The following is a 25,227-nucleotide window of genomic DNA, read 5'->3' as shown; positions in this document are numbered from 1 at the left end:
GCATGCGCGGGATCATTCAAATTCCTGCACTAGACTTTAGGCGGCGTTGTTGTAATTCCTTAGCATGGTGACAAATTATCTCGCTCTTTCATAAAAGTTTATACTACTTTTAAAGCTATTTAAATAAATTTCAAGCATCATTGAGATGTAATTCTCTTCTCATACTTTGGCTCTAAATTTATGTTTGAAATCAGAATCATAACTCAACTGATATTCTTAACCTGCCTACTGATTAAAATTGCGAGATGACAGTGCAGAAAAGCTATACTCATATTAATCGCCCATAATTACTAGTCAGCTATAAATATTATCTTAAACTTTGCAAAACGCTCTATTGTTTTCGTATTTCTTTTTCACTTAGACTTAAAAAATACAACTAAAAGAACAATTGATTGATTTGCTAATTTAAAAATCGATATTTCAAGTATTATGTAAATAAACAATACAAGCAAAATAACAATATATACGTCGATAGACCAATTCTATTTAAAGTACTGGTGAGTAAACCGACCTTCTTGAATTTCACTAGAAAAATAGTTGCACAATAAAATGTTTTTATGTGAAAAAAATAGTAAACCGATGAATGTTCTTATGAGTTTTGTAATTAAATAAATCTCGAGCGAGATATTTCAAGACGAAGCAAAAATGGCGGCATTATTTCACAACGCACACAACGACCTTGCCGCTTTTCCATAAACAGCTGATGATCCGAGATAAAAGAAAAAGAAAGTTTGTTCTAATCGAGCGAATGACGCAGTTCGGATATTGGATGAGTATAAATCAATGCTGAAAAAATTATCTTGTTTGGGAAAAGTTGAATTTAGCGGATGCAGATGTATGACAATGTTACATGATAGTGTTTTATTGCAACAAAAATCAGCATTTATAAGAATATTGACAATAGTAATTATAATAAATCAATGTTCACCCCTCTCAGTCGATCAACGTAAATTACAATATTTAAATTAACAACTACTGCAGACGAATGTGTCGAATCTTGTCATTTTTCTGGCCTGGCTTTATCGTTCTTTGTCAGCTCATTCATTGCACACGTGATCCTTCCGTTTATCGCTATATTCGTAATTTCGCGTGTGCGTTACTCACTACCTACTGTCTTCACCATCCGTGTGACTAGCTATACAAATTATTTTTATCCAAAATAATATATAAATCTTACTCGTTCTGTGAACATTTACACACATTTTCTTTTGTCACACGACTTTAGCTTGCAAATTAATTAGAGTTCAGCCTTTGCCTTTTTTACCTTTATCCACGCACCTTTTTTAATCTCAGTCAATTTAAGTTTTACTCGCTCTATTTGCCAGAAATGAAAAGAAAAAATATTCGCTTTGATCTGGAGTGGTAATTTAAAAACTTGACGACTGAGAAGTAACTTGGCGACGAAATCTATCACGAGGATAAAAGCTATACAGCAGGTTAAAAACTCTCTGTTAGTTCGTCATACGTAGAATTACATTTTGGTATTTACTTATGTTTTAGTTAGTGTTCTTTTTTCATCTTGTTACGCAAAAGTGTGGAAAAATCTTCAAAAAGTCCGTACGAAATACAATCTCAATCTGATGGTTTTTTACAACGGTGGTAGGCAAACGCTCAATTGCAATGACAAAATTGCTGGCTAAAATAATTAATAAGTAATGAGGCTTATTACAGGAGTGTTAATTACTTAATGCATCAATATCATTCATAGAGAGATAAGGCCACTAGTGGGTGATACAAATACAATATAAATATTACCTCTAAGCGAAGGCTCGGCAATCGTCGGCGGACTGATTTTACATGGGAACCTCTGGCAAAGAATTATCGTCATTAAAATTTGTCTTACTTTAAAAAATTCCACGCACGATCAACATTCAAAACTGTACAGTACAAAATTCACTTATTGTCTTGCTATATTCATTATTTTTTTCATAAATTCACTGCTTATTCTTTTCGATAAAATAGGAGATAGAACAAAAATACACGAGGTTCCCACTTTCAATTTCGTCTATCAACGACTGTATCGAACGCATTTTTTTTAAACGTACACTTTATGTATACGCTTATAAATGACAAATTATTAACGAGAAGGTTTACGAGGATTTTTTTCCACACGTATAAACTCTTCGATGACACACTTTCAGAAAATAACTTAAAAACTATATATTTTCATTTTTCGTTATTTTTTTTCTTACCTATGTTTTTATATTTGTTGTTTTTTTATATCTTATGTTCGCTAATATACGTAAACTTCACGCATACATCATACAAATAAGCTATAAATACAATGCTTGTTAATACCTCGAATATAATTCTATCTTTCAATGACAGGCTTTTTTAACTATCGTTTCACTAATGATGTGGAAATCAAAATTGAGATTCGAGAATAGAATCTAATTAGTAACACTTTACTCATAAGATTTTTTGTTGAATTCTCATTTTCATAATTTTGACTTAATGCGATTGTATACATTATATTTTGTCTGTATACAAAATTGTTTTGAAACTACGAGAGCCGCATACACTTTCTCTAGCCGTACTAAAGTGTTTTTTTTTTGTTTTCTTAAAAAGTCGTGTCTTTTCTACCCATAAAAACTTGAAACATGACAATTAAACGTACTTCAAAACTATCACATATGAAACATCATTAAAATTGTCATTCTCGCAATAAAAATAATAATATACAATATAAACTCTTAAAAATAATCTTTACAATAAAATTTCTTTCGCCGATGTGTCAGTCTTAAGGTTTTATCGCCACAGCGTTTCGTCGATCAAAATGCTGAATTAAGCAGGCGCATAAACTCGCTGACATGCATATAAAAATGTCAATGTATGAAATTTGAGAATTTCCAAAATAAGTCATATATTATCCCAAAAATTCTTATTAAATCATTGGCACCATTTATAAATTTGAATTCCACACAATAATAGTGCAATTCAGTAAGATCGACGAAACATTGTAAATAAACGACAAATGCACACATCGTCTCTTGAAACACAATAAAAAATTATCAAGTACAGTGTGTTTAATCAGCACTCGTCGGATAAAACAGCACGCAATCAGATGAAAGTAGGCTCACGGCGAGACGCGCACAGGCACACGAGGCCAAAAATCCAGGCACTCCAGTCGGCGCACAACCAGCGACCTACAGCCTCGCGGCCTTAGCTCCTACGTTACAACGTCGACTCGTGAATTATCGCTATATTTTGTTCGATATTTTTTGTCGGCGATAGCGTTACCGTCGCCGTCGTCTTTGTTGCTGCTGCTATCGCCGATGACGCTTGCTGCTGAGACAGTGAGATCGAAGAGTTCTTCCTCATGGGTTTCGGGGACGTCTGCGACAAAACATAAACACCACACGTCAGATATTTCATTCAATTTCAATCGAAATATGATTATGATTGTTATTTGAATAAACTTTATTGTGATAAAATGACGAAATATTCCGAAAGTTTACTAAAGCTAATCTTAATATTTGACATCGATATCACAATGAAGCTAAAACAACAAAATATAATGCATACCCACTCGATCCTTACAGATGCATCATCCTCATCTTCATACTCCGCATCGCATTCCGAGTTAAACTTCAGGTAATCCTCGAAATCTAAGTCACTTTCAGCACAGCGTTTGCTGGGCGGCATAGTCGAGTAGTTTCTGCACCTCCTGTTAAAATTATTCACGTTTTTCTCTTCTATCGCCTTTTCCTGGCACAGAGTCTCTTGCGACTTGCTCGAATTGTTGTTCTCCATGTTGTTGCCAATGACGCCAATGTTGGTCGTAGAATTTTTATTATTAAAAAACTTTGGCGGCATTTTCGTAATCCAATGGTCGATACCCGAGCCGGCTGATGATGTGGAGGCAGAAGACGAGTTTCCCATTGACGAGTTACTTGTCGGACTGCGTTTCTGGTAGAAGAGGATGTATGCTGAGTTGGTCACCAAATTCTTCTCATCTACGACCTCGACTCGCGTGTCGTCAAAACAATACCATTGAGAGTCGTAGGGAATACGACAGAAGGCCGTGTAATGTCCACCCTAAAACGGAATAAATGATGTCTGAGTATGCAATCGATAGAGATTTTTACGGGCAACATCCGATGCGACTGAAGCGTTTACTGTAAGTGTTTGTCGATCGGATTGACTGCCGCTTAAAAGACTACACATCGCACCGAATACTGCACTCATTGAATAAATAAAACTGTTTGAAAGCAACAGACATCGATCCAGCAAAGCTTTTGATTTATTAAACGTTTACACATAGAAGAATTTCACAAAAATCCTCTCCCACTCCCTCTCACCTGTAAATCCTGCCCATGATGATTGCAAATAGCGTACAAATCGTAAACATTTTCATCGGGGAATTTGGGGTTGTTTTGCCTGAGACGCGGCTTATTCCAAGACCACTTCGTAAGCCTATCGGTCATGTTGTTGGCCGAATGAGTTGTCTGTTCGTCACTGCGTGCCAGATGCGGAGTCATGTCGAAACCGTAGAGTGGAAAGTTGACGAGCATTGTGAGCTTGGAAGTGGATCTTTGCTTGGATTGTTGCCTGAAGCGCTTAAGGTGGATCACGAGGATCGACGGCAATGACCAGAGACCCAACTTTTTCACTACTTCCTGCTTGCGGTTGCAGTGAGGACAATGCCATGCGTCCTCCACGCCCAGTGTCTCTGCCCGTGTGTACAGTTCAAAGCATTCCTCCAGCGTCACCGCGGTACCTTCAACAACAATGCCCATCCCAGAAGTTTTGTTAGCTAAACCGATGAAAGGTTTTTGCTGCACGCGCCACGCGTTGTTGCAAATGAAATGCAAATTTATTTCTGCGATCCAACTATCTAAATGAGTGGCGGCGTACAGAGAGCGATCAAAACAAATTAACGATACATTTATTTAGTACATATAAAAAAAGAAGAAACTCGGCGCTCGTATCGCACTTTTTAAGATTCAACCTTGGCAAGAAGGATGCCAGTCGATGCAATCATACTTGTGCACTTGGAGAGCTTCCATCGGAGCTTTTGTTATTGAATAACGCGGCCTTACGTAACGGCCGAAGAAATAAATCAAACGATAAAATTATCTAAGTTTCGCCGAGATGAGGAGGCATAATTACCAAGCTCGGAATTGTTCTTGAGCTGCTTAACGCTCGCGTGCTCCTCGATCTGGTCGTTGTCGTCGTGAATGATGTTGCACTTGGTGGCCTCGTCCCACTCGAGTATGAGCTTGACGTGCTGAGGACCGGAGTCGTCAGCGCACAAAGCGAGCGCCTGCTCGATCTGCTCGACGTAGAGCGGGTGCTCGACGCAGGGATCGATGCAGGGATGCTCGTCTTGGGCCGGCGTCGCGGCCGGATCGGCCACGCGAATGTTGAACAGGCCGGGCTCTTGGCTGGACGTGAGCACCTCATCGGCAAGGCTCGCGTGCATCTCCTTCAGCAGCAGCTTCTGCAGGTCCTGGTACGAGGTCTCGCGGGAGACCTGCATCGTGTAAGGACTGCCGAATCTCTGGCGCAGATCGCCCTTCACCAGCACGTTGATCCACACGAGGAGGATGTAGGCCTGCTCGGTGGGCTCCTTCAGCTGCGGCAGCTCGATGCAGTAGAGCGGGTCGTTCTCCGTGATGACCGACAACGGCTGGCAATCCGAGAAGGTCCTGCGAGCGTAACGGATCCCGTTGGGCGTGTTGCGTCTCGGGCCGCGGGCGACGCGCGGTAGCAGCGGCGAGCGCGCTCGACTCACCTGTGGAAGCCCTCGTCGTGCACCTCGGTGAGCAGCATGTGGCTGTCGTCGATGCCGGTGTCACTGGCAAGGATCTCCCGCAGCTCTTTCACGTTGGCAGCCTGGTTGACGCTCACCCCGATGCGCACCTGGCGCGGCTGCTGCGACGTGTACAGAACGTTCACGTAGAGGCTCATCTGGCGCTGGGCCTGCGGCACCGGCACCGACACGCACAGAAACGGGTCGAACGTGTTGGACTGCTGCTGGCAGCGCGGGCACGTCAGGCTCGAGCGGAACTGCGCCTGGAACACCTCGTGCACGAACGAGTTGTTGCAGCGCTTGTGGTTCGCCCAGGTTTCCGCAGCCACGCTCTCGGGATTCTTGAACGAGTTCTGCAAATCGAAAAAAGCACCAGCGCTCGTCAGACGTCTCTCTTGCGCTATCGCCCGGGGTCCGCGCGCTTCCGCTGCCGTGTGCCGGGGGGAGGAGCAGGGCTGGCTCTTCGGCGGCGAAACGCTATTAATAGCCGGATGCTAGGCGCGCGTCCACGCGAATCTCTCACGGCCCGCGTCCTGAGCAAGGCCATCGGCAGCGCATCGTGCCGACCGACGACTGCCACGGCCAAGCGAAGCGAGAACAATGGCTATCCGTGGATGCGGAGCGAAAGCAAAAAGTCAAGCGACACGCGTGACCTTGCCAGCCAGATGGAAATCGGCGAACGCATCGGCAGCGGAGCCATCGTCTCTCTCGCTCTGCTTCTTTCTTCGACATTCCCGTCGCGGGATCTCGAGGGCTCGCGACTCAAGAGCCGTGGAATCCGAGCTCCCTTGCGACGGAGAGATCGTTCCACCCTGCTGCCGCAGCTCCGGGGAGCATGGTTCTGGCGAAGGCTTATCGACCGCGCGTCCTCGAAAGCGCTGGCGCGGGGAAAAGAGCGAGGATGCTGCGAATCGCCGCTGAGGCAAGGAAAGCGGTGTCCGCGCCACACGCGAGAGAGCGAGGCTTCTCTTTCTGGCTCTCGGTCGTGGCAGCTTCGTTCGTCGACTTCTTCGGCGAACGAAGCTGCGTTGTACAATTAAAAAGTAAATAAATAAAATGGGCCGCGCGCGAGTCCTCGGCAGCTGTCGTGAATCCCCGAAGGTCGGTCGGTCGGTCCCGTGATAACGATTCGAGCCATGCGCGCTTCCTCGACGACGATTACGGACAGTGTCGGCGCTCGATTGTGTCACCGACCCTTGGGTTCAACGTGCCTTTTGTTTACGACACCTGGCCAGGCGAGGGATTCTGCTTCTTTGTCTTTCTTTCTTTCTGTTTTATTTTTTCGCTCGGCGATACGCAACGAGGGAGACTGCCGCTGTCGATTCTATACCCTCGCTGCGGGACTCCCTTCCGAAAATTGGTCGCGTGCCACGCTCGAGAAATCTGTGCGCGAGTTCGAGACATCCTCTCCCCTCTCGTCGCCGCCGCTTTCTCATTCATTTTCGGAAGCACGCGGCCTATCGATTGGCCGCGGGCGGAAGTTGCTGCCCCGCGCGCGATCGATCGCGTCGACGCGCGTTCGGCGTGCCGTGACAGCTGTCGGCGCTTTCGCACGTCGAGGCGCGCCATGCGTGTCGTTTCGCTTGCAAATATGCTCGTTTCGCGAACGGATATCGTTTTTTTTTTTGTGCGCGCGCTGTCGTCCCGAAATAAAAGATCGAGATAGAACGAGCATTTCCATAATCGGTTCGAAGAATGGAATTCCAATCGCGTCGATATAACGTTCAATTACAGGGAGATAAAGGTCGCGGTCGCGCGCTTCTATTTAAGGAATTCGAAGCGCGCTCTCTGCTCGAAAAGCCTTGAAACGGCCATCGTGTGTCGAGAAGAGCGCGCGACGATCGTTCGACGGAAAAACCGAGTCGGCGAGCATCGCGTATCCTCCTCGCGAGCATGGAAAACCAGTAGCGGTAATTTCGTTAAAAAGAAGGAGAGGAAGAAAAGAACGATATCGAAACATCTCGCTCGCGAGCTCTACCTCGCGGTGGGAATGCGAACGAGGCGAGACACTCGGATGCTGCGTACATGTGCATTTGCCTGTTTTGGGCGGAGTCGGAGCTGTGCGCTGGACGTTCGGAACGAAAGAGAATTTTTGTTTGGCGACTCTCGACGAACAAGCACGCCATTGAGCGAACGCGCTCGTTCGATACGTCACCAGTGACGAATATGCCACTCGCGAGGCACTCGCGTTCTCTCGCCGAACTTTCATTTTTCATTTTTCAGTTTCGCGAAACGCACTTGCAAGGAAATCCGCGGGGATGGGATAAACAGCGGCGTACGGGCGCAGCCCACTCCAATCCGATGCCGCGCGTGCACTTGGACGTCAGCGCCGACACAATCGCAGCCACTGTCCGCCGAACGCTCGAATCGTCTCCCGGAAGAAGGTCGTTTCCCACCGGCGAAAACGCCAACGAAATCCCTTCCCACGCGAGAGACCGAGGGAACACCTCGTCAGTGATCAGCTTCGTCCGGCTTTTCAGCTGCGCCGCCTCGCCGTCTCGCGGGTGGTCTCTGGACGCTCGCCTCGCACGCCCGGCGCGTCGTTTCGATCACGGGAGGCTCCGCTTTCCAACGTTCGAAGAAAAGGGCCGACGCGGCGCCAACCCGACGAGAGCGCGAGTCGAAGCATCCTGCGCGTAAGCGAAGACGCCGAAGCGAGACGAAAGCACAGCGCACTTCCTCGCGCGGCTCGGCCGAGCAGAGCGACGGCAGATAACGCCGGGCTAAGCCTCGAGTTTCCGCCTCGGAAAGCCATGACAGCTGCGACGCGCCTTTCCAGCTTAATTGATCGAGTAACGCGCTTCGTTGTCGCGCGCAATCTCGTGGGCGTTGGCGCACGAGCAGCTAGCTCCCTTACACACCGCTGCGAGCGCGGCTAATCCGTCGCCGAGACACGCGACGCGATGCCAATCTGCTTCCGGCGATTTCAGCGCCGGTGAAAGCCGCCGCCGCGCGAATCACTCTACCGTTTTTCCGCGTCCGCGCAAGTCGATTGCTCAACGCGGAGGAAAGAGAAAAGGACGAGTTTATTGCCGCGGCGTCGTCGCAGTTGGAGAGCCGCCGGATAGTTTTGCGCGGTTGGAACGAGCATCGACAGCCTACGTTTCCTCTCCGCCGCGGGTGCATCGTTCGTAGTTGGGAATCGAGCAAAACGCTCGACCGCCTTATTCGAGTGAAGGGCGGCGAGCATTGTTCGCGCGAGTCCCGTACAAACGTCACGTCCACGCTGCCGCGGCGATGAGCTCTTTGTCGGCGATCCCATACGCTTGCCGAAATTATTGGCCTTGGAGAAGGGCAACTCATATCTACGACAACGTCGTTCATAAAGCAATGTTAATTATTTTTCTTTTTTGCCGTTCTCCCCCTCTCCTGTTCTTTGTTCTTATTTAATCGTTCTCCGACGACAAATCCGTACGTACGTGAGCTCAGTGTCGCTGAGTTTTAGGGATTTTTCGCGCGACATATACATGTAATTTTATTCGTGCCAACGACAACGCGCTTCCGCGGACGATAAAAATGGAGTCTCCACGGCTAATAAATCTAATTGGAGCGAGCTCGCCGATTTTCCGTCGATCCCTCGGCAGCGTCTTTTGCGGCGAATACACCGAGCACGCCCGCGACGTCGTCTAGCTTGGATCGCCAGCGAGCGCAGTCGAGCGCAGTCAAGCGCTAACGATTCCCATTGCACCGGAGCAATTATCAGACGTTATCGGCGTCGTTTATTCATTTCTTGGTATTGAAGTATCGACGAACCGCGGCCTACTTTCCGCTCACCGGCGAGGAGCGAAAGGGGGGAACAACAGCGGAAAATTAATCTCCCCGACGGCGGCGGCTCGTCGCTTCGAGACGAAAAAGAGAGAGAGGAAACATCTCGGCTTTTAGTTTCTTTTTCTCATCCTCTTTCTTCCGGGAACACGCGACTACCACGCGCCAGCGTCGATCGGAACGAGCGAGCGCTCCGCGGAGAGCACAGGCATCGGGCGCGGGATAGAAAGCACAAGGCTATAAATGTGCGCCGTTGCAGCGCCGATTAGATAACTGCGGTTCGCGCGCGTGCTTTCGATCCGTGTCGCGCAACCTCGTCTTCCTTTTCTCGCAACGAGCGACTTTTGCGCTTTTTTTCGTTTGTTTTCGTCGTTTTTCTTATTTTTCTTATTTTATTATTTCTTTTGTGCGCTATTTCTGTTATCAGCGGTGACTGCGTGTAAAACGCCGATAGCTCGCTGCGGGAATTTCTCTCTCGCCGAGCGAGCCGCGTTTACTCGGCGGTAGAAACGGCCGACGGATTCAATGACGCGGTTGAACAACCGAAGGCTACATTGGAATTGCAACAGCAGCGGCATCTTGAAATTTTTCGTTCGGGAGAAGCTACGAAAGTGAGCCGCAATTAAGTTGCGCAGAGAGGCAGGCGAGACGCACGCTTTCTCGGGCGCGCGATGCCTTGGCTTTTGTGTGCGCTGCGAATCGAGAAAAGATAGAAAGGGAGGCCGCCGCTGCACGCTCTTGCTCTCGTTCTCTCTCGTGGATATCAAGAGTGGTCGGCGCAGCACAGCTGCCGAGAGTGCGATCACCTGCGAGTTCATCGATAGCCGAACTGCGCCTCGTCACTGAAAGACCGAGGAGAGCAGTGTTTCCGGGGCAGCCACGGGAGAATGCGAAACAACGACGTTCCACCGCGAATCGAGTTGTCGATCGAATAGGGAGTAGAGCTGTTCGCGACGTCACTGGCTGCGATCGCTCGCCGCGCCCGAGTTCTAGAATTTGTCGCGCGCACGCGAGCAGAGTCGTATAGCGTCGAGAGCAACGGAAACACAAAGGGTTCTGAAAGTTGGCGGAACCGCCGGCTTATTGCCCGCAGCATCCCACGACGAGATGACTCAGCCTTGCATCATCACTCGTTGCCGTAACCGGCACGAACGGCGCGTGGGTGCACGCGCGCGCGACTTCGCGGAGGCGACGGATTCGCCGGCTTATCCTTCTCTCCCTTCGATCGTGCGTGTAGGCGCAATCTCGCCGAGAAACAATGCCCGAGCGAACAAGAGAGAAGAAAGTTTTTTTATTCCGCCCGCGAAGTCAATGGGCTTCTTTTCGGAGAGGGGAAGATTTGACTTTTACTCTCTCTCTCTCTCTGCTGGCGCAGATTGGTCGGGCGATCTAACTGTACAGGCGTCTTTTACGACTGGAAGGATTTTCTTTGGCGTCCGCGTCGCAGTCAATCCAAATGCAAAGTAAGAGCCGCGAAGACAGCGTCCCGGCTGGAGAGCCCCTCTCACCGCTCGTCATCCCGCGGTCGCGTCGGCAGCGAGATAAATTTGGGTTAAGGCCTTCGCTGGCGCACGCACACGCGTGCCACGCGCGAGATCCTTTCTCGACTTCGATCGCTTCGACTCGCGACGCTTTTACTTCGACCACGCGCACGACCGCGAAGCGAGCGGTCCGCGCGGACACGAAACGCATACGCGCGCGTATATCGCCGGATGCGCGCTTTCTACTCGCTACGCTCTCGACAATTAACACGCGCGCGTAACAAGACTCTCGCGAGCGTGCAATTCCTCAAGGCTCATCGCAAGGCAAACAATGACTTTGAGAAAATTCGAGCTCGGCCAGCGGAAAAGAAAACAAAAAATAAATAAAGAAAAAAAGACGCGAACTACGTCAAGCATAAATTTAGCGGCGGGCGGAGAGACTCAGGGAGGAGGAGGAAAAAAAGGAAGGAACCAGCGAGAAAGGAAGATGCAAAGTCGAGACAACTTGACCGAGCGACCGACTGCGAACTATGCGTGCGCGAGAGGAAAAAAAAAAGAGACGCGAGATCCTAACGGACGATGTTGCGCAAAGGCGCGCGTTTACGCCGGAAGCGAGCACTGCTCCGATTTTCGTTCCCTTTATTTCCACTCTCGTCCCGTTCGAAATCTCAATTTTGACTCGTCGTTGGCTTCCAGTCCGTACGTTGCGCAACCTAACCTCACTCCTGCCCCGAGTGATCATTGCTGATTTTTATTTGCTTTGCTTTTTTCGCGAGTTCAACGGCTACTCGCGATTATGTTGTCGTGAATCACGCTTGTTTGTTTCGCGATTGCTTTTCCGCCTCGCTCTTTCTCTCGCAATCTTGTGACGGGTAAACAAAAAAATCTGCGTGTGTCGAACTCTTATTGAATTTCGTTATCGAAGCTACCGCGGCGGATTTTTATTATTTCGAACGATAGCGGGTGTTGTCACAGAATTTTACGACTATGCAAATTTCGTCACGCTATGTACAATAGCGAAGTGTAAATATTTGCAAATGAGTCATCTTGTTATTTCTGTGCACTGGCTAATAAATAGATCTTCAATGCCACTCTTGTGAACTAATTTACCTCAAGAAAGAAAGCCACAGCGACAACTCACCTTGATTATCTTGTACTTCTTATTGGTGGCCTGGTTCAAGTCTTCGTGCACTTTATCCAGCAACCACAGTAAAAACTCCTGGGCATCATGCTGTAAATTGCCCCTGTACTGACTGCCATACTTGTCCACAACACTTTTGAACGCAGTACTCATCTCAGGCTCATATTTACAATACCATATAGCCTTAAGCAATAATGCTAGCTGCTCAGTTATTTCACCCTTAGTTCCATACTTCTTAGAGTTTTTCTTTTTGGACAGATCATTTTTATATGCATCCAGAACAAAGTACTCTGCTAGAATGTCTGTATGCGATAAGCACTGTAACACTGCATTCATGAAACATGTATTGCCATGATTTCTTAAGCCAACTACACCAGGCACACTGTCGGGAGGCATGTGAGCTGGCCTTGATAAGGCCTGCCGAATGTCCCCTACACTCGAGTCAAGCCCATCCCTGTTGCTTGTCTTGTGATTATAAGTCACAAGGTTGGACACATACTGTTTCATCACCTTGAACTGTTCCTTAATGGAGACTTTGCGAGTGACTTTTTTACCTCCCATGTTTCTACCTTGATCAAGATTCGATTGCTCTGTAGGGTTATTTTCCTTCACTCGTCTCCTTGGAATCTGCAGTATCCTGGGCAGGGTGAGAGTCCTCTTCAAGCTACTTCTCTTTGCCTAAATGTGGAAAAAGTGAAAACAAAACAACGTTGTGAGACAACGGCAAACAAATACTCGGATACCCACAGCGAAAACAAAACAACAGTAACTCGGTAGGTGCGAACGAAGAGAGCGAGGAGGAGGGGGAAACTCACCTCGGTGGTTGCGTTGTTATTGTTTGCGGGGGGTTGTTTAACCTCGTCCGTGCCGAGTTCACCCTCGGACAAGGACTTCATCACGTTGGCGATTTGCTCCTCGTGATGGGCTATGTCCGTATCGTCGTTCAGCGTGTCCGTCGCCGGACTCATTGTATCGCCGCCAGCGCCGAGGTCATCATCGCGAACACGTACGCGCGCACGACCACTACCTACGCCACTTGGCCATCAATTCCTTGTACTTCTCGTCGTCGTTGCCGCTAACCTGATTCACGCTTACTTCTCTACGCTTCCCTTGTCCCGCGTCGAGCACTGACAAAACCCACTGCAGAGGACCCAGAGAATCGGCTCGCGCGCGCGCGCTTGAGGCAAGGACGTACGTATACGTTGTGTATGCGTGCACCTCTCACTTTGCTGCTGCTGCCTGGGAGACTGGAGTTTCCCGAGGTGGGCTATACTCGCTTGTGGCATTATTACGCGAGTTCCATGTTTGAGCAGATCGTGGCGCTATTTCTCCGCAAGACGCGGCGTGGTTTCGAGCAGCACTTTCGAGAAGCTAAGTTTCATGTGTCGATCGATGGTAAAGAAGCTTTCTGAGTATTTAAATTTTTGAGCGAACGAATAATGGAGAACACATTATTAAAGTAACACTGTTTGTGTAGAGAATCGATTCATTTATTTTTACTAAATAATTTTTATCATCATACAGTTTTATATCAATTAACTTCAGTTTAATATATTTAATTGTCCATTTCTCACTTTACATTAGTGATTAATTCTTTCTTCAATCCATGTTTCGGAATAATATGTAATCGCGTGAATTAATGAATGAAATCGTCAAAATTAACATCTTATGGCAAACATTGCTCTTTGTTGAATAAACTGTAGTCAAACTTTATATAAATATTATAATTACTTAATTGTAAATTTATTAATCTTGAGATAATAATTATCACAGTCCTCGAATCCCCACTCAATACAGATATTTCCTATGCAAAATTATCGCTGTAAAAATATAATAAGCCAAGTTATTTTAATTCAGAAATTCAAGTAAAGAAATTAATTTTGAATACAGAATAGTAGATTTTTTATACGCCAACATATCATGGGATACCGGGAGGACACAAGCACATGTCTACCAAACCGTCGTTGGTAGCTAGAGTTGAAGTAATTTGCTTAATCGTCTGTTTAACTTGAGGATAAGAATAAAAAAAAGAAAATCGTAGCCTTCAGCAGTCGCTCTGTGAAAGTTAGTGTACAGCAATCTTTAATAATGCTTTGTCATTCACACACTGGCGCTTCCGAGATGCAAATGATTATACCGCTGTCGATGCCGAAATGACTTTTGTCTGAGACATAATGATAAATTAAAATCGAACGATTCGAAAGCTTCGTAAATGTATTGTTGCTTTGTAAGTTATTTGCAGGGGACAGAACTCGAACGAATTAAAACCTACCGAAGCTCCGCAGTAGCTGCTGCTTGCATTACTGTTAGTTCTTGAATACAATTTCGATGATGACTGGATCTAATGCGACAGCATTTGGCTCTTTTCATCCGAACCGATCTGCGTGTGACAGTTGTTTTTCAACACGCCGCGCTTTCCAGTCTCGCTTCGCTCGGGCGTAAACCTCACTCGAGACAACAATCTACTTTCCCGCACAGGTTAGGTAATGTACTATTACGTACGCGCGCGCGCGAAATAATGAATATGAACTTTGTACCGATGTCAATGCCTGTGAAACAATTAGCAGCAGTGTAAACGGTAATGGCTCCTAACTCTATACAGAAAGGGGGCATAAGAAAAACTCTTTCGATTGTTCCTTCCGAGGAAACTGTTTGCAGTAATGGGTTTTAATTTGTCGAAGTTGTTGAGCATTAAACTCGACGCAAATTGCGAAGAACTTGCATCGAGTTTAATGCTCGCGCGTAGCTTCAACGAAAGACGATGTACGATCAATGTGTAATGACACTGGTGTGGGCATAGAGAAGAGCTATCGCACATATCGATCACGCGGGAGCAAAGATGACGTTCATTATTCTATGTTTGTTCGCTTCAGAACGAACATTAAATGTCACTTGTCGAGAGAAAGAAGAGAGATTCCTGTTCGATACTCTGTATCATACAGCCGAACCAAGACTAGAAATAAGAACAATTGGTTATTTTGCAAGGGACATTTGAATTATTTTTGTGAAATAACGTCATTTGCGGTTACTGTCAGAGTGTTTGATCCTTCGGCTGTTCTTGAAGGAGCTGTATAATTATAGGTTCGCTAGTTAAATGCGAATTACTAAGTTGTTTCACTATTTTTTTAAGCGCACGTCAGGCTCTCATAGGCGAATTGCCTGTTCCTAACTACTAAATATTTCTACAACGTATAACTATTGATTCAATTCATTACGGAAGCTATCCGCAAATTACTTAGTTTAATATTATTTCTCATAGCTGTTTCTATGCAAATCACTGTTTATTGGAAAAAGCGAGACGGAAAATGCTCGAGAATGTACTGTTATTCAACTAGAAAATATATTTTCACGTATGGTCAATTTTCGTCCAGTGCTTTTGGCGTTTCACTTTTTCAAAAATTTCATTGCATATCCATTGTGCCTACTTCACGAACTAAAAACTAGTTGGTGTTGAATTTATTCGGCGATAAAATTTTGGTGATGTTGATTAACTATATACGTGAAATCGAAATTATTTTGATTCTTTCATATGGAATCACTTTCAAAATTTTCTTCACGCAAAGGACGATACACGAATACTGAATATATACGCATTAATAACTCCAAACCGTACTATAGACTATTTTTTTAACAGATTCTGATAATCGAAATTCAACTTACTTTTTGATTGGAGATGCGGACGTTGTGCTTTTCCTCCTTTTATTTTGGTCATTCGTAAATAATCACTTTGCATCTTATTAAATTGCAACGATGTAGAAGATCGAAATGCAAATTGCAAAACATACGAAGGCGATTCGTCCGAGCACTGTTTCCGGGTACATGTGTGGCGTGTAAGCGCAGGGAAAGCCGAGAGTCTTGCGTCGATTATAACTTGGAGAAAATAGCCATGATAGGGCTGTTAGCGACTTTTTAATTGCGCGACACTTTGCATCTTAAATGAGCAGAGGGTCGAGCTCGCGGCCTGATGTCCGCACAGCGGATAGCGCGCGACGACCTTACACGCACATCGCCATACTGCGAGTTGGTTTCAGCGCCGGAGATAGAATGACGAAGATCGACCAGAAAGCTGCGCTCGCCGAAGTGGAAGATAATGAGATAGCACAGCATTTCGAGTACTCGGTGAAAGTGATGCGCCGGCTGCTCCAAATGATAGGAATGTGGCCGTTCACGTCCGCGACATATCCGAAAGTTTTGCGCTTACTCTTGATCGGCGTCGTCTGTTTTCTGCTGATGGCCTTCACCATACCGTTCTGCCTGCACATGTTCATCATCGTCAAAGACTTTCAGGTAAATAAGCGCGACTCCGAGCGACGCTCCGCATGCGCGCTGCTTGTAACGTTCAAACGCTCGTCGAGCGCAACAAAACAGATCCGACTGCGGTTGATCGGTCCGCTGAGCTTTGGCCTGATGAACATCTTCAAGTACGTGACCGTGCTGCTGCGAGAAGGCCAGTTGCGCGAGTGCGTGGAGTGGATGGCGACCGACTGGCGCTCGGTGCGCAGCCGCGTGGAGATCGACCTGATGCTGCAGAATGCCGGGTCCGCGAAGACCTTCACGCTGATCTGCTTCACGTGCATGTACGTCAGCGGCATGTCCTACAGCGCGCTCTTCAGCTTCATGGTGTCGCCCGTGATCATCGACAACAAGACCACCCGGGTATTCGCCTACCCGAGCTACTTCGTGTTCTTCGATTCGCACGTGAGCATAATGATTCCCCTAGCCCCGAAGAGTTGCTCAGCGAACGTCAAATGATTCAGGAGCACTTCGGCAAAGTGTACACGCTGCATGCGGTGTGTGGCTTCGCCAAGTTCACCATCACCTGCGCCGTGGCCAGCGTCGCCATCGTCTGCGTGAAGCACGTCTGCGGCCAGATCGCCGTCACGTCCTGGATGCTGCGCAACTTCAGCGCCGGTTCGTTCGACGTCGCGGCCTTCGGGCGCATCATCGACAAACACCTGCGCGCCATCACGTAACCGCCCTTTTACGCTCATACTGCGTCGTCTAACCGACGCGTGCTTCTATCGTTCAGGCTTTGCCAATTGCAGGTTCGCTAGAAAATTGGAGGGCTACTTGAGCAGCATGTGCTTGGTCGAGTTGACGGGCTGCTGCTTCAATATCTGCATGCTCGGCTACTACTTCATCACGGTTACGCTGCTTTCTTTCTTGTGAAATCGTTATTCGCAATCCGCGTGCGTACGCCAATCAAATGATTCGACTTGGTTCTCGTGACAGCAGACAAATATAATGTCGTTTACTTTCCTTTCGCTCTGTGTAGTTTATCAAAACTTTTGAAGGTCGACCTTAATTTTTAGGAGCACAGTCAAAGTTTAGTCGGGCCATACACGTACTGCATGCTACTCATGTCGTTCACCTTCAACATCTTCGTTTTCTGCTACATCGGAGAACAGTTGACCGGAAAGGTACAGTCCGAACGTACAAAACGCACCCTTCGATAGATTACGCGATTCAGCGTGGGCTCGCGAATATTTTCAGTGCAGCGTCATTGGCAATGTGGCTTACAACGTCGATTGGTACGATTTCGCGGCCAAAGACGCGAGGAATCTGCTGATGATGGTGGCGTCGACACAGCGCCCAGTCGTGCTGACCGCCGGCAAAATGGCAACTCTATCCATGACTTGTTTCTCCAGTGTACGTAGCGAAAAGTGCCTCGATGGCCATCCGACACAGCCGGCTCGAGCTTCATCGTGCTATTCGCGCTTTGCAGGTGATCAAAGCGTCCTTTTCCTATCTGAACATGCTCAGAACAGTGACGAATTCGTGATCGAAACAGCTGCGCCCTACGTAGATGCCGTGCAAGTGTATCGACGCGCATCTGCGATGCGCGCTTATATAGCTTCATTCGAAAATACAATTTTGTCATACTGGAATTTTCGTCCTGTATCCGCTGCGCCTTTCCTCGACAGAACCACGGAAAGACAGTCGCGCGCGCTCCGTAATCCCTCGAATTAGTCGATCAAGCGACTGTCATTGCGCGAAGAAATAGCCGCGCAAAACACCGGTGGCTTTTCTTTGTTCGCGAAAATGCCCGCGAAAGTCGCCGTCTCAGCCGCTAATTATTATAAATCAACGAAGCATTCAATTCCGATCCAATGATTCGAGCTCCACAATGCGCCGAGCTCGTGACTCGCTGCGATGATGCTGCAATCGTTCGTTTTTCTCCTCTTTCCATTACCTAAAAGAAAATTGCAAAAGTTCACCCGATTGATGTCCGTTTGGAAATTGATAATGCGCGCATCGGAGAAATGCGAAGCCGAGATATCGCCGTGAGCCAATCGGGCGTTCCGTGCTGTCGCGCCGACCGCGAGCTCGGTAAAAGACATTAACGATCGCGCTTGGGAACATGAGCAGCGAGCGAGCTCGCGTGAAAACTCGGGCTACGCGCAATCGGCGCAATCGGCGCAATCGGCGCAATCGGCGTAATAGGCGCAACGGGGCGGAGCTACAAGGGACGGCATCGCGCTCGGCGACGTCGCGATTCCTCTCCTCGCGAATGACGAGCCGCTCGGGGATTTGCTCGTCGCGCAAGGTCGCGCACTTGAAGAAAGCGCCGCGCGCGACCAACGGCGAGCAGCTCACGCTGACTGCGATCGTCGCAATTACCAGCGAGACGACCGCGCGAAACTGTATCGATCGCGAAACACGACCGAGCGAAGAAACGAGCTCTCGCGGTTGCCCAAAACACGCGCGGCGGAATTTCCGCCAAGTTTGCTCAAGAGAGCAGCGGCTGCGAGCACGGAAGAAAAAAAAAACGGAAAAAAACGCGCGGGAGAGGCAAAGCGGCGAATCGCTCTCTCACCGTGGGCGCGAGATCAAAAACGCGCCTGTCACGATGCAAAGCCGCTGGATCGATCAATTGGAGATCGGAGGAGACGGCGCTCGTAATGCACACACTGGCAAGAAAGCGAGCGGAGAAAAAGGGGGCTGCGTTGCACAAGTCGCCGGGGAGAAAAAAGCGCCGGTCGTAACCTGCCGAAGGGGGAGAGCGGCCGCGGCGGTGTCCAGCGAAGAGGCGATATTAAGCAGGCTACTCGCCGACGAGCCCTCGGATCGCCAACAGCATGAGAGCCACCGTCTGCGCCTCGGTCCTCCTCAGTCTCGGCCTCTTCGCCCCGGCCAGCGAGGCTGAGCTCGCGCTCGCCCAGCAGGATCCGCCCGAACGGGTAAGTGCGCTCGTCGCTCGCTCCGGGGAGCCGCACTAACGGCCATGCCGCTCGAAAGGACGAGGCGACGCGGACGCTGGTAAAGAAGAGCCTGGAGGACGAGCAGGCGATCCAGGCGGCCCAGTCCTACGAGTTCGAGTACCTGCCGGAGTCGTCGCCGGACTACGAGAGTTCCCAGGCCGTCGAACCCGTGGCCGCGGCCAGCCACGACGACCACCACGACCACCACGACCATCACGACCACCACGACCACCACGACCACCACCATCACCACCACCATCCTAAGGTGCGCCCCGTCGACCCTCGTAAATCGAGCGCTCTAACGAGTCCCAAACGTAGGTGGGCTACAGCGTGGGCGGGCCGCTGGTCAACATAGCGCGGGGTGCGGCCCAGGCGGCGCACACCTTCGAGAAGAACCAGCCGGCGGCGGCGGCCCAGGCGGCCTACGTGGCCAAGAACCGGCTGGGCCAGTCCGCCGGCCTGAGCGCCGCCACCGCCGCGGCCGCCTTCGCCGGCAAGCAGATCATCCTGCGGGGACTCGAGCAGCAGGCCTACAACGCCCACCGCGCGCTCGAGAGCGAGAAGCTGCAACTGCAGCAGGCCCAGCGAGCCGCCACCGCCGCCGCCCATGCCGCCCAGCAGGCCATGCACCAGGTGAGCCCCCGACGACGACGACGACGACGACGACGACGAGCGCCTCAACGTCTCCACGTCGTGCCTCTCGCTCGCAGGTGCAAGTCATCACCACGGCGCTGAACGCTGCCCAAGCCACGTCCCAGCACGCCGGCCAGGCCGCCGCGGAGGCGGCAGCCGAGCTGGCCGCCCAGACGGCCATGGTAGGCGCAGCCAAGGCGCGCCTGCAGGCCATCGAGGACCAGCTGCACCACGCGCGCATCGACTTCGAGGCCACGCAGGCGGCTAACTTCAAGGCGGCCCACGCGGCCCAGGTCGCCCAGAACAATGCCGCCGCGGCCGCGGCCCACGCCGCCGAGGTGGCCAACAAGGCTCACCACCACCATCACCACCATCACCATCACCACCGCGAGCACCACGAGCACGACCACCACCACCACCACCCGCGCGAACACGAGCACCACGCCAACCTCGAGAACAACGAGGCCGGCGACGCCGATGACGACGACGACGGCAGCCATGACGAGTCCGTCGCCGTTCCCGTGGCTGCTGCGATCAAGGACCCGGTTAAGGTCAACGACTCCGGCCCGGAGGGCAGTACGCCCACGCGAATACCGCAACAGGCCACCGCCGACTACTCCGGCAACCTCGCTGCGCTTCTCGACGCCAACAAGGACGAGCTCTACGACACTTACGACAGCTATCCTTATTAATCGAGTGCGCTTCTCCTTTGGATCAACAAAACAGAGTAAACCAATCTATTCCACGTAACGTTATTTCCATTTGTTGTACCGATCAGTCGGTAAGTGAAAATTGCCGTTTTATTGTGTATCTACTAAAAACCATTTATTCGTATAAAAATTGCTTGTCATGGCAGTGTGTAGATATGTAATCACAAAGTTCGTTATTGACATCGAGGGTGTAAAAGTGATTGTAATCTTGTTAAAATCAGTTAGCGTTCTTGCTTTTTTAACAACGTTAATTGATAATAAAGGAGATCGCAATGTGTCAATTTTCAGCGCTCTCTTCGATGAAATATTCCTTCTGCAACGTTTAAGTACTTCGAATTCTGATTTTTAATACAAAAATCCGATTTCTCGCGATAGCAATGCAAATAATTGTGGCAGTGATGCGCATTACTTAGCGAAATTACTAATAAAATAATGCAATTGATCAACAATTATAAATTTTTCCTATAAATAACAATTTCGTTCTAAAATCAAGAAAACAAAGACAACTAGATATTATCAAATTGATGTAAGACTTCGATCTCCCTTATGCAGTAGATGTGAAATATCTATAAAAACCAGAGTAGTATCAAAAGAAAACAGCCAGTCTTTTAGAGAGAGTCGTGGTCGAGAGACAGTTTTGGCATTTTCAGTGCAGTTGCGACATCTTCGGGAATGAAATCGTCTATACGAGGACGTTTCTCTCGAGTCTTGTGGTAAGAGTATTTGAGTTTAATGCCTTCGTAAGCTCCTCTCATCCAAACACCAATTGCGTGTGCTCCAGCTAAACCACAGAAACCGTAGTCCTGAAAATTCGAATGTCGGCTAGATTTGACTTCATACAACGTTATTTTATGTTTTACGAAGATGATTTAAATAATAATAATTTTAACAAACAATTACATTTTCGTTAATATTATTTGGTATCCGCCCGGAATCTGGCATAACGTGAGAAGTCTGTTTCTGAGCAGCACAAACAGCTTGACCCAGAGCATCGATAACATTGACATCTTCATTTTCTGCATAAGCATCGCAAAAGGCTGCTTTCGCAGCGAATAGTGTATCGGAAAATTTCGTCCCTCGCGTAGAATAATCAACTGCATTTATTGCTCTGACGAAAGCGTCCAGCCAATCTCCAGCTTCCAAATTGTTTTGATCTTCAATTGACTGCAAACAAACATTTGGAAATAAGTACACGTTAAATAGAAAGCATTGAAATAAATATAATAAAAGCACGCACGCGTCCAATTATATTAAAAAAAAGTCTATAGAGCTCGGCTTGATCGTCTTGAACATATTGCTCAAATATTCTTGCGATTTGAAAAATAATATTAGATAGGCTCAAGCCAGCCAACTGCTTCTTATGTATCGCGTTTTTAATGGCGCTAGCTATGTTCGCCAGTCTTGTTCCACACTTTTCAATGTTGTCGTTTACTGATGCCTCGTCTAGCATATCGATTTTAGCAGCACAAGCTATCAGTGCCTCGCAAGCAAATTGTACAGCCGTTAAAAGTGTGTCAGTTTCAAGCGTTCCCATTTCAGTAGATGAAACCATCTCTTGGTCGACTTTTACTTCATCATCGTCCACAGTCTTATTTTCTTTAAAATCCTGTAATCACAAGAAAATTATGATTTACTACTTTTAAATGTATAATGATGCTCAGTTACTTTTTATTTCTAATTTACCTTGATTTGTGATTTACTGTCCGATTCTGACATACAGTGACTTTCTCTACCTATTGTTTTAGGCCAAGAGAAAGCAACAGTTGGTGCATTCAAATAATTTTTGAAATGTGGATTGCTAGACAAATTCAATATAGACAAGTGGAATCCATTTACTTCTAGCGATGTGTGAAATGATCCAGAAATAATTGTTTCTATTTCAAATTCCTTTTGATCCAACTGCTCCACCAATTCTTTCATAAGTATATTCACTTCTAAATGACTGAATCCTGAAATAATACAATTCTACCATTAAAAATATTCTTTCGTAACTTTTAAAGAGTTTAACTTGAAAATATCCTACCGCCAAAATAATCAAATAGCAAAGCAAGTTTAGAGCCCTGAGAAAACAACTGATTACTATCTGCATGTACAATATCATCCAAAATAGTCTCTACAATATTCTTTGTTGATGTATTTGCAAGAGAAAAACGTTTGATATCTCGATCTGACAATCTATCTCCTCTACTAATTTCAATTTTATATGCATCGTTATACACGCAGTCTCCAATGTAACCACCTATGCTAAAAATAGCTCCGCTCTTTATAATTTCATCACATGTCTCATATATTTCATCTAAACTCTTTCCAGCTTCCGACATTGCTCCAGCAATTTTATAAATAAACAGTAGGCCAGACGGACTCCTTGGGCTTAGGGGTTTTTGATTTAGTTTCTCACTTAATTGGTCTCGCACTAGAACCATCTTGATAGGGATGCCTTTACTTTCTGCTTTTGTTTTAGCTAGTAGAAAATTTAAGAAATACTCTGCACAGTCGTGTACCAAAAGTAATATTCCTGCAAAAAAGGCAAACCCTAAGAATAATCCATAAACAAAATTGATTATCCAAAGATCAGAGTATTACCATTTACTCCATGGTGTTCATCTTTTGAAACATAATTTATAACTTCAAATATTGAATCTGTCGAAGGCATAGAAGATGTTGTGCCATGTAGTCCAAGAACAGCAGCAGTAAGCATTCCTGGCCCGACAAAGCCAGCATACATAGGCCCATCAATCAGAGCACCACCACCAATAATTCTGACCTTTTACATCAGAAAATATAAACACGGTTGTTTTTCAACTAATTTTGGAAATTTAAACAGCTTACCTTTCCGTCTAATTTGTTATAATCTCGTCGTAAAACGGCTTTACAGCTATCAACAAAGAGAAGATTCTGGTGCATTATCATTGTTCCCGCGAGATTTTCCACCAAAATGTTGTTCGGGTCGTTCCATAACCTCTTGTGCTTTTGTAACGGATCGTACACAGACATATTTTTTTATCTGTTTGGTCAAAATATTTATTATCCTTCTTTTACGCGGTAAAAAGCACTTTTATTTTAAAGGGACGCTAATCTGACATTTGCAGACGAAACTCGCTTGCGCCAATCACAAAGGAATTAAAGTGCTGCGCGCATGCGTTATGCTTTCAAGGCAATGTTTACGACTAGAGAACAAGAACATTGTTTTTTTTTCTTTTGATCTGTCTGTTATTACTGATCCAATTACCCCCACAAAAATAGTTCTTTATGCGCAACTTATTTCAAAGAAGAATACTTATGTGCAGCAATTAATGTGAAATGTTTATTACGTTAAACGAATCAGATGAATTTTTTATTGACGTTTTTGTAATAGTGTAAATGGAATATATACAAATAGAATAAAGATCATATAATTACAAATTAAAAAATACTAGCTAATATCCATTTTTAAATAATCCGTTTTCTTATCAACATTTTGCACATTGCTCGAATCAACTGGTTGAGTATTTTCTTTTTTAACTCCATTTGGAATAGTTTTATTTATATCACTATAATTGATTTTTGATTTCAAACTATAATCAAATGTTTCTACAATTGCTTCAGGCTGATCCCACCATAAATTGTGTTTTTTATTTATTGGTATTCTTTTTGACCTATTGCATATGGAACAAGTAGTTTTGATGATTTTTTTCTTCTTTGATAATAAACGTACTTTAGCTGTCTCTCCAGGTGTAAGAGGAGATTGACATGTTTTACATATAGATCGCTTCAGATGATGTTCTCTGAAATAAAATAATAAGATATTACTGACTGTTGGAGTTAAGTAAAGTATCAAAAATCAAAAAATAATTTTAAAAACAAACATTCTTACACTCGTAGTACTGCTTTTTTAGCACAACTTATCATTACTGAACCATAATAAGAAGCTAAAGCAGTATTTTTGGATGATACTAGTAAACTAGCCTGGAAAATAAAAAATGCTGTGCATAAGTTCAGATAAAAAAAATGAGATAAGATTTTTTGTTTAAATTTTACTTGATGTAGATAATTCATTCTTTCAAAAACATCTTTTCCTTGGCATAATTTCTCATTAAGAGCTGAAAAATTGAACATTTATGATTGTGTTATATAATGCAAAATTCCTTTAATGTAATAATTAAAAAAGTGGAAAACATTTTACCTGATTTTTTCATTTTATTAATTTTTTAATCAATTGAGCTAAGAATAAATTAGTTGACTGGAAGGTATTGTAATAGAGGAATTAATTTTGTTTATATTACATGAAGCCCAGGTAGCGCATGGTTTTGTTATGGTGCAAAATACGCTGAAGTTAGGTAATAAACATGGTTTAAATGTCGACCATCGATATTTTTTACCTGACCTTAGCGCCATCTCTTGATGACTTGCTCACTTCAGGCGGTATATTTGAATTAACCCTTGGACGAAATTATTCAATGGAAATTTATGTCGCATTCATGATATACAAGATAATTATTGTGTAAAGTTATTCAGGAATGTGCTGCATGTTAATCGACTTATTAACATAAAAGAACGAAAG

The 25,227-nt window shown here is 46.3% G+C and overlaps 5 protein-coding genes across 8 annotated transcripts; 2 read left to right on the top strand and 3 right to left on the bottom strand.

The window, feature by feature from the left end:
- Nucleotides 1–844: 844 nt before the first annotated feature.
- Nucleotides 845–13,394, bottom strand: LOC131672535 (ubiquitin carboxyl-terminal hydrolase 31). Of its 3 annotated transcripts, XM_058949824.1 has the most exons (8): nt 13,238–13,384; nt 12,958–13,169; nt 12,143–12,820; nt 5,738–6,108; nt 5,113–5,651; nt 4,302–4,720; nt 3,526–4,038; nt 845–3,336 (listed from the first exon to the last, which is right to left on the bottom strand). In XM_058949824.1, the coding sequence occupies exons 2-8, from the start codon at nt 13,108–13,110 to the stop codon at nt 3,175–3,177; spliced, it is 2,835 nt and encodes a 944-aa protein (XP_058805807.1). In that variant the 5' UTR covers nt 13,111–13,169; nt 13,238–13,384; the 3' UTR covers nt 845–3,174. The 3 variants fall into 3 exon arrangements, with proteins under 3 accessions (XP_058805807.1, XP_058805809.1, XP_058805808.1); XM_058949826.1 differs by having other exon boundaries at nt 12,958–13,394; XM_058949825.1 differs by having other exon boundaries at nt 3,182–3,336; nt 3,530–4,038; nt 12,958–13,394.
- A 2,748-nt stretch (nt 13,395–16,142) lies between these two features.
- LOC131672491 (odorant receptor 13a-like) lies at nt 16,143–18,008 on the top strand. Its single transcript, XM_058949746.1, has 7 exons — nt 16,143–16,429; nt 16,511–16,840; nt 16,900–17,111; nt 17,188–17,287; nt 17,455–17,562; nt 17,636–17,791; nt 17,868–18,008. The coding sequence occupies exons 1-7, from the start codon at nt 16,187–16,189 to the stop codon at nt 17,922–17,924; spliced, it is 1,206 nt and encodes a 401-aa protein (XP_058805729.1). The 5' UTR covers nt 16,143–16,186; the 3' UTR covers nt 17,925–18,008.
- A 1,213-nt stretch (nt 18,009–19,221) lies between these two features.
- LOC131672511 (histidine-rich protein PFHRP-II-like) lies at nt 19,222–20,669 on the top strand. Its single transcript, XM_058949775.1, has 4 exons — nt 19,222–19,323; nt 19,382–19,609; nt 19,663–19,977; nt 20,055–20,669. Exons 1-4 carry the CDS (start codon nt 19,222–19,224, stop codon nt 20,667–20,669), a joined length of 1,260 nt encoding a protein of 419 aa, XP_058805758.1.
- A 119-nt stretch (nt 20,670–20,788) lies between these two features.
- On the bottom strand, nt 20,789–23,786 carry LOC131672500 (PTS-dependent dihydroxyacetone kinase 1, dihydroxyacetone-binding subunit DhaK-like). The gene is made up of 7 exons (XM_058949761.1): nt 23,517–23,786; nt 23,271–23,451; nt 22,711–23,202; nt 22,371–22,636; nt 21,925–22,293; nt 21,588–21,851; nt 20,789–21,490 (listed from the first exon to the last, which is right to left on the bottom strand). The coding sequence occupies exons 1-7, from the start codon at nt 23,679–23,681 to the stop codon at nt 21,296–21,298; spliced, it is 1,932 nt and encodes a 643-aa protein (XP_058805744.1). The 5' UTR covers nt 23,682–23,786; the 3' UTR covers nt 20,789–21,295.
- Nucleotides 23,787–23,982: 196 nt separating this feature from the next.
- On the bottom strand, nt 23,983–24,990 carry LOC131672508 (ribonuclease P protein subunit p21). Of its 2 annotated transcripts, XM_058949772.1 has the most exons (4): nt 24,850–24,990; nt 24,705–24,766; nt 24,541–24,632; nt 23,983–24,451 (listed from the first exon to the last, which is right to left on the bottom strand). In XM_058949772.1, the coding sequence occupies exons 1-4, from the start codon at nt 24,860–24,862 to the stop codon at nt 24,100–24,102; spliced, it is 519 nt and encodes a 172-aa protein (XP_058805755.1). In that variant the 5' UTR covers nt 24,863–24,990; the 3' UTR covers nt 23,983–24,099. The 2 variants fall into 2 exon arrangements, with proteins under 2 accessions (XP_058805755.1, XP_058805753.1); XM_058949770.1 differs by lacking the exon at nt 24,850–24,990 and having other exon boundaries at nt 24,705–24,782.
- Between the last annotated feature and the right edge of the window lie 237 nt (nt 24,991–25,227).

This window comes from Phymastichus coffea, unplaced genomic scaffold (assembly GCF_024137745.1).
Source record: "Phymastichus coffea isolate CEN01 unplaced genomic scaffold, Cenicafe_Pcof_1.1 PCOF00152, whole genome shotgun sequence".
NCBI classification, from domain to species: domain Eukaryota; kingdom Metazoa; phylum Arthropoda; class Insecta; order Hymenoptera; family Eulophidae; genus Phymastichus; species Phymastichus coffea.
Note: the sequence above shows the minus strand (reverse complement) of the source record. Positions and strands in the feature narration are given on the sequence as shown.